Consider the following 14141-nt stretch of genomic DNA (forward strand, 5'->3'; position numbering starts at 1 on the left):
TAACTAACTAAAAACAGAATGTATGATTCTTGGATTACACACACTATTATGTATCATAGTAAAGGTTGTCATTGATTACATTCTGCAACTCAAATGCAGGCTACTATTTTGGAAACATTGTGTTCTGAACCAGAATCTCTGCAGCGAGATCTCAAATAGACTGGACGCAGAGTAGTTACTGTATGGCTGGAGGAAAAGGACTGCTCTCATTATCTGTCTCTGTAGCGTCCTCCGAATACTATGTCCTGTCTTGGTTTGGCTTCCATCATTATGGTGGGTCTTTGAATCCAGTTGGCTGTCTTCCCACCTCAGCTGAGCAGAACAGAATTATACTTTATTTGACTAAATCTCTAAAAGACACACACACACACTCTATTACATGCACTTTGTGTGACATTTTCTTTCAAACATGTCATAGAAACTTTAAAATAATACGACATTTAAAATGCGTATTCATACCTAAATTGAGCTTCAATACATCTTGTTATTAAATTATTGATTTATTTATCAATGATTTATTGTATTATGGCAAAGGCATTATTGCAAATTTCTGAAAAAAGAAGTGATGTGGTGCCTTTAAAACGCACTGTATGTTTTAAGTGTTAAGTCATTTGCCACATGGACCCCAATCAAGGCTGTTTGTGTCTATAGCTATATTTGTTTATTGTTGTTAATGATGCCATGTTATTATCCAGGTTTGAAATCTTGTGGCTGACTCTCTGCCAGTTGCACAACGAGTTTGTGGTCGAGGTAAGGGTGCCATTATATCTCCATACTGCATGTATGAATGTCGCTGTAGATCGTGCCCCGTTTACCTGTAATGATCACTGTGCTTGCAGTATTCCAAATTATTTAATGTGTGCTATGTGAAAGGAGGCCATCATTGATTCCATCACGTCCTTTATGTTTTGAAGATAATGCGTATGCAACAGTACGGATACTAAAGAATTTTCTCCTTTCTGTCTTTTATGAATTCTTTATTTCATGCAAGGGAATACATTTTTTTTATTTGTCCACAATAAATGGAATGTGTTTTGTCCATACATACCTATAATAAAATGTCCACATAATGATACAATCTCTTGTTATGTCTGAGATTGTCTGAAATTAATGTCTGTCTGTCTCTGCAGTTCCTTCCCATCTACACACCCTCAGAGGAAGAGAAAAGGAACCCTGCTCTCTATGCCATAAACGTGAGACGTGTCATGGCTAAGTAAGTTCAAATTTATTGTTTATGATTGTGTATATATACGTGGCAGTTCATCCTTTTTGGAATGTACAAAAAAGCAAAGTTGAACCCAAAATATGAGGTATCCAGTTATCACTCAACAATTGTTATTCACATATAAACAACAAATGTAACATACATTTTGACTGTCTCAGCAATTAGAAGGGACATAGAGCTATGGGAAATCTCCTCACTTGCACAGACTATTCACTTCTTTCACATAGGGCAACAAGCAAGGGGAGGCCTGTGTTTGCTGTTGGGTCAACGTCTGGTTATGTGAGAAGGTTGGAACAAGGGTTTTACACAGGTCCATCTCTCTGTAGCTTTGGTCTGAGACAGGTGACCGACTTATAAAGACAGATGCACATTATTTACGGTTTCATCGTGGTTCAGTAAGAAAATATTAAAAATGAACTTTTTTTATAAACATGGTTTCCTCTGCATGAGTATTAATCATGTGTAAGCTCTTAAGTGTCATCCTGCATTGGTATGACACCTGAATTCTGTACCATCCAACATTGCTATCCATGTAAACCATCCACCAAAAAAAAAACAAAAAAAACATACTATACACATTGTTCTTGAAATCAAAGTAGCCATATCGACTACTGCATTGTCTTTTATGAGCCTTCAACAAAGTTTGTATTGATTTGCAAATACTGATGTCCCGTCATTCTCGTCTGTGCCATGCTTAGAGCCCTGGGGGTACCCATCACAGACTATTCATTTGAAGACTGCCAGCTGGCCATGGCAGAGGGCCAGCTGAGACTGCCAGTCGACACCTGTCTGCTGGAGTTTGCCAAGCTTGTCAGGAGACTGGGGTGAGTCACTGAAACCTTCCAATGCAATACTCCATCAAAGAGAACCAAGTAGGGGGCAAATGTGTGAGACAGGGGCAAAATATTCACCTAACACACCAGGGACCCAAATTAAATTTCTGGCAGTGGTACCTTCAGCATGGTTTGCATTCCAGCAAAAGAAACTGGTTGTGTGCACAGGTGGTGAAGGCAGTTTGGGATTGTGTCCTTGTCCCTGCGCTGTTGACTTATATTGGTTGGTCATGTGCCTGCACAGTATGGGATCTGGAGGGGATAGTGTAATCTCCACACAGGGTGTGGTTTCTTGGTGAAACTCCTCTCTGGCAGGTGAAAAGAAGCAACTGGCAGCACCATGTGTATTGGTGGAGGCACACATTTGTCTACTCCTTCCCCGGTCCACCAGTTGGCAGTGACAAGGAACACTGAGAAAAGGAGGAGCGGGATAGATAACCAGAGGAAAAGATGTAAATAGATTGGACAAAATACTGCAAATAATTCACAAGAATGCAGCCCATCAAACTACAGTTTAAAAATGTCAGAGGACTTGAAACAACTCCCTGGTGCAGTCTTAAAATAAATTGACACAGAAACTGTGTATCTGCTATACTGACTGTATTGTTTTGATTCTTTTTTTTTTTTTTTTTTTTTTTTTCTTCATTGTGGCTTTTACACATTTCCTTGTTCACACTTTGGCCACGTTATTAATTAACAAAGTTTATTCCCCTCGCTTTCCTAGGCTGAAACCCCAGAACACTGAGAAGGTTCTCCAGGATTATGGGAACAGAGCCAGGAAGCTGGAAGGTCAGAAGCTGGACTTGGACGGCTTTGCTCAGTGCCTCGATGTGCCAGTTTCAGAGATGCTGCGAGATATGTTCGCTCTTTTTGATGAGGTAAATACTGTGGAGGTTTTTCCCTCACCCCTCAAAAAAGATACAGTAGCTCTAAAATCTTCCTTAGTGGCCACTGGCTAAATTATTTGCATTGTCTCTTTCTTCATTATGACTCACATTATGTCATACTTGCATTCACTGCAAATATAGAACTGCAATACAATAATGAAGTTGCAGTATGTAACTATAGATGTGATATGTATGTAGTAAGCTGTGTGCTTCAGTTTAGGGCATAATTGAGCTCCAAGCGTTCAGTTGACAAAATGCTTACATAAAAAACACTGTTAATACTGGAGTCCGGATGCAATACCAGATGCATTTTTGAAACTAAGCACAGCACCTTGCTTTCCATTTGGGGATACATTTGCAGTGTACTACCCAAACAACCAATAAAGGTTTTATTGCAGCAATGTGTTCATGACCTTAACAACAATCATACGCAGCTATTTTAGTGAAATAAATAAATAAATAAGTAGTCTTGCTCATATACGTCTTATCTTTTGTAACGCCTTGTTTTCTCTTGTTTTCCCAGCATGAAGATAACTGCATGGATATCAGAGAATATGTGATAGCCTTATCTGTCGTATGCAGACCTGCCAAAACTCTGGAAACGATGAAATTGGCCTTCAAGGTATGTTGTGCTTTAAGCTTTTACACTTATTTAACCACCAGACAGAATAATTATCTGTGCTTGCTTAGGATCAGCATGACATTAGCTACGTTGAAATGCCACTTACTTAATCAAATAGTTATCGCATACTACTACTAATAATATTAATGTTTATTTAATACAGCACCTTTTTACAGAACAACAACACAAAGTGCTTCACAAGAGTAAAATTGTTAAGAAGTCCAAAAAACAGTAAAAGGACAAGCAAAATTAATTAAAATAAAAACCGTAAAATAAAACTAGCAACAAAAAAAAAAGGCCAGTTTAAATAGTGGAGTCTTCAGCTGCTTTTTAAAAGCATCAACAGAGCTCACAAAACGTATGAGAACAGGGAGGGCCTTCCAAAGTGTCGAAGCCACCACTTCAAAGGCACGGTAACCGTTTGTTTTATGTCGAGCTTGACGGACAACCAATAAGCCAACCTGGTCAGAAGACCTACGTGACCTACTGGTAATATAATACTGACACATGTTACACATTCTTCCCCCTCATGTTCATGCACACATCTGAATTTCATAAGATCAGATGAAATGAAATAGTTTTGACTGCACGTGAACCAAATGGCTCGAGTTTGAATCATCTTCATGTTGTCACTTGAATTGATTTTCACAATTCTGAAGTTGAGCAAGTTATGTGACCTTAGCGCTCATGAAAAAGGGAACCCGCTTAAAGAACATTTTCATTGGCTCCTAATCTGACACCTGTGTCGGAGAGGCATGCCTGAAACAAAATCAAAGAGATGACACCTGCATTTTCTCAATGCATGACTCAACTGCTAGTTTCAAGTCTTGTTCAATACTTCATTATGGTTCCATTTAGAGTAGAATAGACAATAAAGCAGGGTATGCTTTAGGGCGTGGCTACCTTGTGATTGACAAGTCACTACTACTCCATCAGGATAGAGGCTTAGCAATGAATAGCCATGGCACTGTATACATTTAAATATCCTTGGTCTGTGTTTTCGTCTTACAACTTTGACCCTTTCACAGAGGGTTTTCAGTTCATTATAGTTAATTGTAACATTTTGGTCACCTAAATGTATTGCTTAGTGGTCGGTTGTACTAAAAGACACTCTAAGGAGTCAGCTGTTTTTTTTTTTTTTTGTTTTTTTGTTTTTTCGGTAAGGTTTTGCACGGTCTTTTGCTGTACGTTTGGTTGCTTAATGTGAGATTTTCAAGTCACACAAACGTCTCGTCTTCATATCACAAACAAGAAAATGATCAACCCGTTCTCACTCCCGCTTGGTCATTGGCTCTCAGAGTGCACGTGGGACTGCTGTGATTGGTTGAAGTCACGGGAAACTTCAGGTTATTCATCAAATTTGCGGAAAGTTGCAGTGATTGGTCAAAATTGCGAGTCGCACCAAATTCGCGGTGGTTGGTTGAATTCACGTGAATTACAGATGCACCTTGCTAACCAAGCAGTCTAGCTAGCACTACCATTAGCTGGGAATTTAAACCGTGTTTACATCAAACACACGACTCAGTATAGTACCTTTTTAGAACTGTACGTAACCAGTATGGACATGTACCAAAACACCAGATCTGTTCTGCGTTTCCACCGCAGACAGTACTCTTAAATGTAGGCAGGGATCATTACTGGATGATAATAGCCATTTTTATTCCTCACTGCTCCACCCATCTCTCGCTGTATTTCATCATCACTGATGATGCAGAGGAACGTCCGCATCATTTGCTGACTGCAGTGTTTCTAGAGCCTTGTTTCCACCAAGCAGTAAGTTTCAGTTCATTACACATTACATTACATTAGAATGGTTATTTTTGCATTTCCATTGTCAAAGGTTGTGGATGGTACCAGCATAGAACCGCTTCATTTTGTCCTGTTTTTTCGTTAACTCTCTGTTAAGGTACCTAGCCATCTTCTAATGTGTATGTGTATTAATGTGTAATGAACTGAACAAAACCAGACTGCTTGGTGGAAACGAGGCTTTAGTGCTTAGCTTAGCACTCCCCAGCTCCAGCCTCTCGTCCAAATACAGTCACATCTGACTCCAAAAAACACAAGATGGTGATAGCCAAAATGCCAAGCTTGTGGCTTTAAACAGTAGTCCACAAACCAATGGGTGACGTCAGAGTGGCTACGTCCCCCTTCTTCTATATGGTCTATGATTTCTTCCCATTGTGTCTTCTCCAGATGTTTGAGGCAGAGGAGGACGGTGCCATCACAGAGATGGAGTTGGCAGTTATCCTGAAGACGGCTTTGGGAGTGACTCACCTCAGTGTGTCACGTCTGTTTACCGCCATCGATCCTGAAAACACAGGAAAGATCACATTTGGTAAGCGACTGAATAAATCAGTGATTGACTGAAATATTTTTTAAAGGAGACCTATCGTGCTTTTCCTCGTTTCCTGTAATTTCTAAATCACATACTGTAGGGTCATCTGGTCATACTACTCGTGTGTGTGTGTGTGTGTGTATATATATATATATATATATATATATATATATATATAACCACCCCACATTTGTTTCGCGTGTGACGGTAAAAGTAATGCGGTCACTGTCATACCCCCAGCTGCAATAATGTACGGTACAGACTAGGAGACAGATGCAGATGACCCGGAAACGCTGGCCAATCAATGCAGATTGGGCTTTTTCAGGAGGGGTGGCTTAAAGACACCTTTGCAGAGCATTTCAGACAGGGTGAATACTGGTGCATCAGCCCTGGGCAGTATGAGAAAAATATGTCTATGTTCTAGTAGAAACTCAAAATGCAAGTATCAACCTGAGAATAAGCATCATAGTTTCCCTTTTAATCAAATCTTTGTTTTGAACGTTGCCTGTATTTTGTCTACTTTCCTGGCTTTTTAACCCTCATGAGGAGCAGTAGATTCGACAACCAGGCCACTTCAGTTTTAGGTGCAGTGTGTCTCTGGCCATTTTTTTTGGCCTTTTGTCTCATGTTGCCTTTGTCTCTGGCGCCCTCCTGTGGTCTTTCCACAGATAAGTTCAGATGCTTTGTGGAGCAGCACCCAGACTTTGCTGAGGAGTACCTGTACACAGAAAATGCAGGCCTCCACAGCAGCCCCTGCCACGGTCACCAAGCGAAGCCCAGCCTGTCTGCCCGGAACCTGCAAGGCACTGCCACCACCAAAACAGCTAACGGTATCTGCCCTGACTTCAGCCCCAAAGAACATGGCAGCACAATTGATGGACTCCTCAAGAAACACAACTAAAAGGGTTTAAAAATGTAGTGGGAGAAAACTAACACCTCTCCTGGTGAGAGGGTGTTGGGTAGGGGGAAGAGGGTAGTTCATTACCTTTTTAATTAGTAAGTTGTTTGAACAGTAAGGGACTACATTTCAGTAACCACAACTACGAAAATGACGAAGTTTACCTTATCCTTTTTTTATTAGTATTGCCATGACATTACTGAGGTTAATGTCAGCCTGGTATCACTTTATTTTGTTATACGTTTCCTTTTTTTTTTCTTTTCTTTTCATAGCAAGGGTTGTCAAAATGCCAGAACAATGGCTGTTTCAGACACACTGCTTGAATACTTGAAGGGCAAGCACTTAAAATTAAAAACAAATCATGGGTCAAAGTACATTTTTCTCATAGTGCTAACTGCATGTTTTAACATGAGGGAAGCAAGAAAAACACAAGCCCTGGACAGCAAAGTTAAACCATTTTAAGTAAAATCAGTGTTGGATTCTCTTTTATTTGTAACTTGTATCTGTTTCCTCTCTTTAATGGTAGCTGCCTTTTTAACTGAAAGTGCAGAATGCATGGGCTCATGTTGTTTTGAGCAGTATTGGATTATTTATCTAAAGAAGGGAGGCCTGAGGGTACCAGTGACAATTGTGTGACTACCTGAAGTGTTGAGCTACAGGAGCCACATTTGAGGTGAACTCGGGTCTCGGTGAGTTGACGGTCATAATTGCTATGAGCCTCTTACATATACAGTGATATATATGATTTAGCTCAGGGTTCAGTGACAAAAATGAAAAATGTAACTAGTATGATGTCATCGTTTTTGACGCTCACTGGGTTTTGTGCATGTCTTTCTTTCTTACGACATCCGTAATCTTCTGGCCAGTCATTCCTCATTCACATTGACTTCACAGATTTATTTCAGGTTGACACATTCAAGTGTCTTTTTATTTATTGTTGAAATTACACAACGTGGACCAAAAATGCATTGAGTGATTTAATGTCACCTGTCATGTTTGAACTGTGCTTTTCAGTCAGTGGTGGCTTAGGTGGCTTTGTTGGGTATTCTAAAGGCAAGGTCATACGAATTCCCTTTCTGTCTTACACTGATTCATTTTTATTAATTCCTACTGTTCTCCTACTACAGCATATCCTGAGTCCATCTGAAACTCCAAACTGTTCAGTTGTTTAAATATGTCATGTTCAAATATTGGACCCTTAGTCACGTCATGTTTTAAAAGAGCTCCAAGCTCCTTTGCATCCCATCACATTCACGGGACCTTTTGGAATTGGAAAATATCCACCTGTAATAATATTTATGCCTTGTTTGTTTTTCTAATGGTGGTCTAATTGGCGCAGACACATTTGTCATTGAATGTGGTTTGATTACTTCTTAGGGCACTGCCATGCAGCCTGTGGCCATGCAATGTGTTTATAATCACAGGCCAGTGGGCCTATGCTTTATTACTATTTAAGATAAGAAGAACAATTTATCTCAAATCGGGCAAATAGTATTTAGCGGTCTTTAAGTTATTAATATTTTAGGACAGAGTTAACCTGATTGCTACTGGAAATAAGGTTGTATTGCAATTCTCCCTTGATATTTTGTAATGAGTCCAGTATTCTACATTTTTAATTTAAGAAGCTCTGAAATTACAATCAACTTTTGGATGTATTGGCAAAAACTTTCACACACAATGATGCTCATTTCAATCATTTGCCAACAATTAATTGGCTGTGTTTCATCTATTTCGTCTGTTGAAACACACAAACTACCCCTATACTTAAAAAGAAAACCCAAAATGAAAATTGGATTATGCTGCACCTTCTCTCAAAATGTACATTGCTTTACATGTCATGTTACAGCACAATTAATTGTTAAAGGGAATACCTCTCCTGAGCAGGTGAAATGAAACGCATTAGAAGCCAGTTGTACTTGGGATCTGTGCATTCATGGTTTAATTGTGTTGACTTTTTGTATATCACATTTACAACTTAAGTGTTTTTTTTTATTTTTTGTATCATTCTATAAGTTCATGATGTCAGTGAGCCTCACATTCCCATCCCGTTCATGACCATGCATACTGTACTTGTATTCCCATTATGGTTTTAGGTGAAGCAATATTTCACATCTCTTAAGCCTTCTCAAGATATATGCTTTTGAAGAGTTCTGATATGTATTTTGAATATTCCAAATGCAGGACATTTTGTGAATTTTTGATATACGTATATGAATGATTTTTATTTTCACTGCCATGACAAAGATCTGTGATCTCTCTTCTGCAGATTGTATTGATGGTGAAAAATGAGCCGCATTTTTGTTTTCCATTGTATTGTATAATACTGCAATTGTTTTGTGCTGTATTCCTCCTACACAGTGTACAGTTTTATTGTTATATTATTACTATTATCGCTGAGTTGACTGCTTAGAAACAAAAATGCAGATTTCTTATGGAAGCCGATAGCCTTGAATCTATAGAATTTTTATGCTGAAAAAGAGAATGTTTAGACAATCTTGTCACGATCAGAAGCCGCTCAAAGCGCTGATCTCCAGTGGACGTTTTCCCGAAGAAATCATGGTTTTCAAATGTACACTTTTTATCCTTTTTTGAACCCTCTCTCCATTTACTTTTTTATGTTTTATGTTTAAGGCATGCAGGTTGAAATAAGCAAAATGTGAGTGTGCCAGTGTGTCAGGCCCTGAGGTAATGTCTGCCACCACATGACGGGCCGCATCGCACAAACTCTGGACTGTATACGCACACACAGTATAACCTAAATTAAATGTAAAATCACAATCTTTTAGTATTTCCCCCTTACTACTTTGTCCTTTTTAAATTAAACGTGTGTGCTTGCACTTTAGATTATTTTCTTTATTTTCTTTAAAGAAATATCCCATTGCTGTAAAGCATGTTAAGTTTTTAGGTATTGTAGCTCAATCTTGATAATATGAATAGTTTTTGCATTCATATATTTGCTGCAATATTCTGAGCACAGAGGAAATTAGGGATCACACATTAAAGGAAGCTGTCCCTTGTCCCACATTTGTTTTTGTACTGTAAGAAAGAGCTTGGTTAGTTTTAACATCTTAAACACTTTTTAGATCTACTTTTCTGCCTTGTCTCAGGATGGTGGACGTTTTGTAGCTTGAAACGACTTTGTAAACGTGTAGGACTTGCCAACAACGTACTAATTTGAATGACTAAACATGCACCGTGGAATGGATAAGTATTAAATGTACTCCCAAGTGATGTGATTTTACAGCAGGTTGTTAATTATACAATTCACCATGTATGTATGTATGTATGTATGTATGTATGTATGTATGTATGTATGTATGTATGTAAGTATGTATGTATGAGGGAAACATACTGTTGTTGTACATAAGTAGGTAATCTGACTGTGAATCTCAACTGAAACAAAGCATTGATGTTCAAGACCTGACCATAATGAAATGTAATGATCCACAGTAACCCCTCATGCGTTTTTTTGTTTATTTTTAAACAAACACACACACAATATTTACATTCAGAACAATTTGGCATTAGGGCTGTATGAAAATACTGGGTCCCTTTCTTTTCATGAGTGTGAAAAGAAAGGGACCCAGTATAGTATAGTTATTTTGTACTTGTTATCTATATGATAAAACGTAAACCTGCAAGAGATAAACTTGTATCTATGCTACTGCTGCCTGCTTTCCACAGTCTGTCCAGCAGCGAGCCTAAGACGAAAGACTTATGTACTCTGACAGAGCGATGGTGTCTTTCTGATGGCTTATTGTCTGTGGACCAAGAAACTGAAATCTCCATTTTCTCTGTAGCTTTACTTCCTGTCTTTTTTTCTATACTCAACAGGTTTTATTTTATTAATGCATTTTGATGATGGAAGAGTCATTACTGCAAGCCACTTTGAATTTGTCTGTTCAGGACTGCTATGATATAACTTGTTAATGTGACTCTTGGATTGAATTAAAAATTGAAATGTTAACACACGGTTGTTTCCCTGTCACAGTGCTAATTGATGATCTGTGTGTTTGGTAGCATGATTTAGAGCTAGAAGGTGTTAATGTGAGTGTGTTGTATGAGGGGGGTTAGCACAGCACTGCAAGAAAATGATTACATTCTGCTCAAATTTGAAATGGATTGTGTTTACAGCATGGTCAAAGTGTAATGTTGATGAAAGTACAAATGCAGCAGTGATCTTGCGGCTTAAAACCAAAGTAATTCTACATCCTCATTTTTCAGTAAGCGAATCCCCATTCTCACCTTCTAGAATCCCCATTCTCACCTTCTAGAATCCCCATTCTCACCTTCTAGCTTGTTGCATAAATGTCTCCCTCTTGAGGTCACAGTGGCAGTGCAGTCATGAGCATCGAGTGCACTCATCATTATACATTCTTCAAATAGCTGTGTTGCTCATGATTCCTATTGCAGGACATGCATGATACAAGTAGTATTGGCAAGACTCTGGCAGCAGGAATCCATGTCATCAATATTGTTGGACGTAACAGTCAGTACCAATATTTAAAATGAAATGTCTAGATTAGAACATAATGTGGATCTTAATAGGCAAGTTAAGTTCACCAGCATCAAAGCCCTCCTTTTATAGGCCTGTGTTTGCGGTCATTGATTACACGTTGATGTCTATAGACTGCTATAGAATGTCTCACTTGCGTGCAGAAGGCCATTGTGTGGTTATTTTATGACAGTGATTGAAGGATTTCCTTATGTATATGTACAGTATATGTGTTGATCTATTTTTTATTTCTTTTTTTTTTTGCTTGCCTGGCTGTCTTTAATTTGTGTTACTGTCGTGTTTCTTTCCCTGCAGGTTTGACTGGTTGGCAGACTTTGTGGCACAATATCCTGTGGTTTTTTTATTTATTTTTTATTAGCCATGCTATAGCGGCATGGCTCAGCCATTCCGGTTGGTCCACCACTTTGGTCCGGACTGAAATGTGTCAACTACTGGATGGTGTGTCAAGACATTTTGTAAAGACTTTCCTGGTGCCTGGAAGATGAATCCTAATAATGTTGATGATCCCCTGAGATAGGTCTCTCAATGCGTGACTAGTGATCCCCTGACTTTTCCGCTAGTGCCACCAGCTGGTCAAAGTATTCACTTATCCCGAGAAATATCTCAATGTCTGCTACATGGATTGGTGCAACATTTTGTGCAGACATTCTTGGTTCCCAGGCCATGTATCCCAACAACGTTGGTCATCACCTGACTTCTTCTCCGGCACCATGATCAGTGTTCCTATTTGTGTATCTCGACAATTATTGAATAGGTTGTTTGATGATCCCGTAAGTTTTCCTCAAGCAATTTCCATCAGTCTTTGGTTTATCACCAAATACCTGCAAAACTAAAGACATTCCTAACAACCTCAGCTACATTAGCAATTATTTTCATGCTAAAACGCTGAACTAAGATGGTGAACATCAGCATGTTAGCATCGTTTGTGTTTTCACGTTAGCAAGTATTGCAGACCTTTAGTCAGTCAATTGAAACCAACTACAGTATGTGTATAAAGGATTACTTGTTTTGCTTTGTGTGTAATGGGCTTGGTTGCTCTCATACAGAATGTAACTTAAAGGAATACACAACTGTTTATTGAAATAGGGCTTATCACCCTCTACCCTGGTTGTAGATAGGTGGGCCAATGCATTTTTTGTCTCAGTGCAAGTAATTAGGTTGTTTTTTTTGACTCACTTTTACTCACAACATGCTAACCGGCAACATAGGGTTCCAATCACTACGCTAAGTTAACTAGCGGGGGCGCTGCCGGTGTTGCGCCGGACTAAAACAATGCATGCACAAAAAAAGCGTTGGCCCACCTATCTACAGCTAGGGGAGACCGTGATAAGCCCTATTTCAACAAACGGTGGCGTATCCCTTTAAAACAAACGTGATTGTGCCGTTTTCACAGTAACTTTGCAGACAATGTAGAATAAGTTTGAAGTAATTACTTATGACATTTTTTTTCTTTTAATCAACAACTACTCTCTCTTGCAGATCGTGTTATGCATCATTTATGACTGAATGAGACTTTATCAAGGGTCTCCACTGCTTTGCTCAGCAGGTAAACTGGTAGTCTGCGTTTGAGCAGGAAGTTCTAATTGTGTGGAATCAGTGGTTATGGTCATGACTCAATAGACAAAGAATTTGCCCTCATTCCTCTTTTGTGTCTTTTTTTTTAGACGGGTAAGACGGGTGTAAGGGAATCGTGTGGTTCTGCACTGTTTCTTAACATCCAAATCTAACAGTTTGAACAGAGCAGAGCATAGTTGTTAGTATGTATTCTATGTGCTTTTTGCTTCTTTTTCAGGACAGCAGGTGACCGTATGAGTAAGCCAGGGGAGGCTTTAGCTGTTCACATTACAGATGATTCTTAAAAGCCCAGGTTTATATTTGTGCCACCACTTTTTGCCCTTACCCTTCATGTCCCCTTGTACCATTCCTCAGCCCTCTCCTATCCCTCTTCCTCCCCTGCCTCACCCATCTCCTGCTCCTTCCTCCTCTTCACCCTTCTTCTCTCTGGGTCTCAGCTGTTGCGTTTATGAAAACAAGACACTCGATTATGTTCACCTCATCGTTGTCCGAGCTCAATCAGAAACCTCATACATCCAGCGCGGCCTACATCGACCCAACAATTTCAGATATGAGGCCCTAGGCTTGATAGATGATTGCACTTTGGAGGTGTGTGCGTTCTGGTGGTGGTGTTGGGGATTAGTGGCCGATTGATCACTGCGATTGGCTTGCAAACAACAAGCTGTCATTCTGGACGTGAGGATCATAAATCTGTCCATGAGGAGCGGGCTGATTGGGTTATTATAATATTATATTTAAAGCCCCAGTCCTGTTTTGGTTGAGTTTGACATGGGAGAGGTCTGAGTGTCTGAGGGCTGATTGTATTTAGGCCTGTCGGACATTACAGGTAATGAGATTTCTCCATATTGACAAGGTGGATCAATGGTGTCTTTTGAGCGGTGGAGCAAGAACAGAAGAAAAGAAAAAGGCCAACTGGTTTCATGTGGAGTGGCAGGGAGTTCAGTGTTTTAGAGAGTGTTTTTGTCTCGGGCTTTTTTTCAGCGGATTGAAGTGGGCGGTGCTCGGTTGGAAAAAGGTTATGTGACTTACTCCCATGAACCGATCAGAATCAGAATATTTGAATCAGAATCTGATAATAGCTGTTGAGTTGTTTGCTTACGTTGCCAGGACACTGTCCTCAATCAAATCCAATCAGACCACACCCACACAGTCCTGACGGAGCACACTGCATTTAGTGCTTATTTACTCATAGGTCAAGTTTTTGAGAGAAACTGAAGATGTCAAACCAAGTTTTCACCAGTCTTCTTTTC

At 39.4% G+C, this 14141-nt stretch overlaps 1 protein-coding gene across 1 annotated transcript in view; it reads left to right on the forward strand.

Annotated features, from left to right (window-relative positions):
- LOC120562533 (lysophosphatidylcholine acyltransferase 1) overlaps window positions 1-10772 on the forward strand; it is a 33537-nt gene extending 22765 nt beyond the window's left edge. Inside the window, exons 8-14 of the mRNA XM_039806257.1 lie at window positions 696-750; window positions 1131-1213; window positions 1924-2049; window positions 2783-2936; window positions 3469-3567; window positions 5761-5902; window positions 6571-10772. Of these exons, the coding sequence (XP_039662191.1) occupies window positions 696-750; window positions 1131-1213; window positions 1924-2049; window positions 2783-2936; window positions 3469-3567; window positions 5761-5902; window positions 6571-6803 (892 nt within the window). The 3' untranslated portion in view covers window positions 6804-10772. The remainder of the gene's footprint in view (window positions 1-695; window positions 751-1130; window positions 1214-1923; window positions 2050-2782; window positions 2937-3468; window positions 3568-5760; window positions 5903-6570) is intronic.
- Window positions 10773-14141: the final 3369 nt, after the last annotated feature.

The sequence above is a fragment of the Perca fluviatilis genome, chromosome 7 (genome assembly GCF_010015445.1).
Source record: "Perca fluviatilis chromosome 7, GENO_Pfluv_1.0, whole genome shotgun sequence".
NCBI classification, from domain to species: Eukaryota; Metazoa; Chordata; class Actinopteri; order Perciformes; family Percidae; genus Perca; species Perca fluviatilis.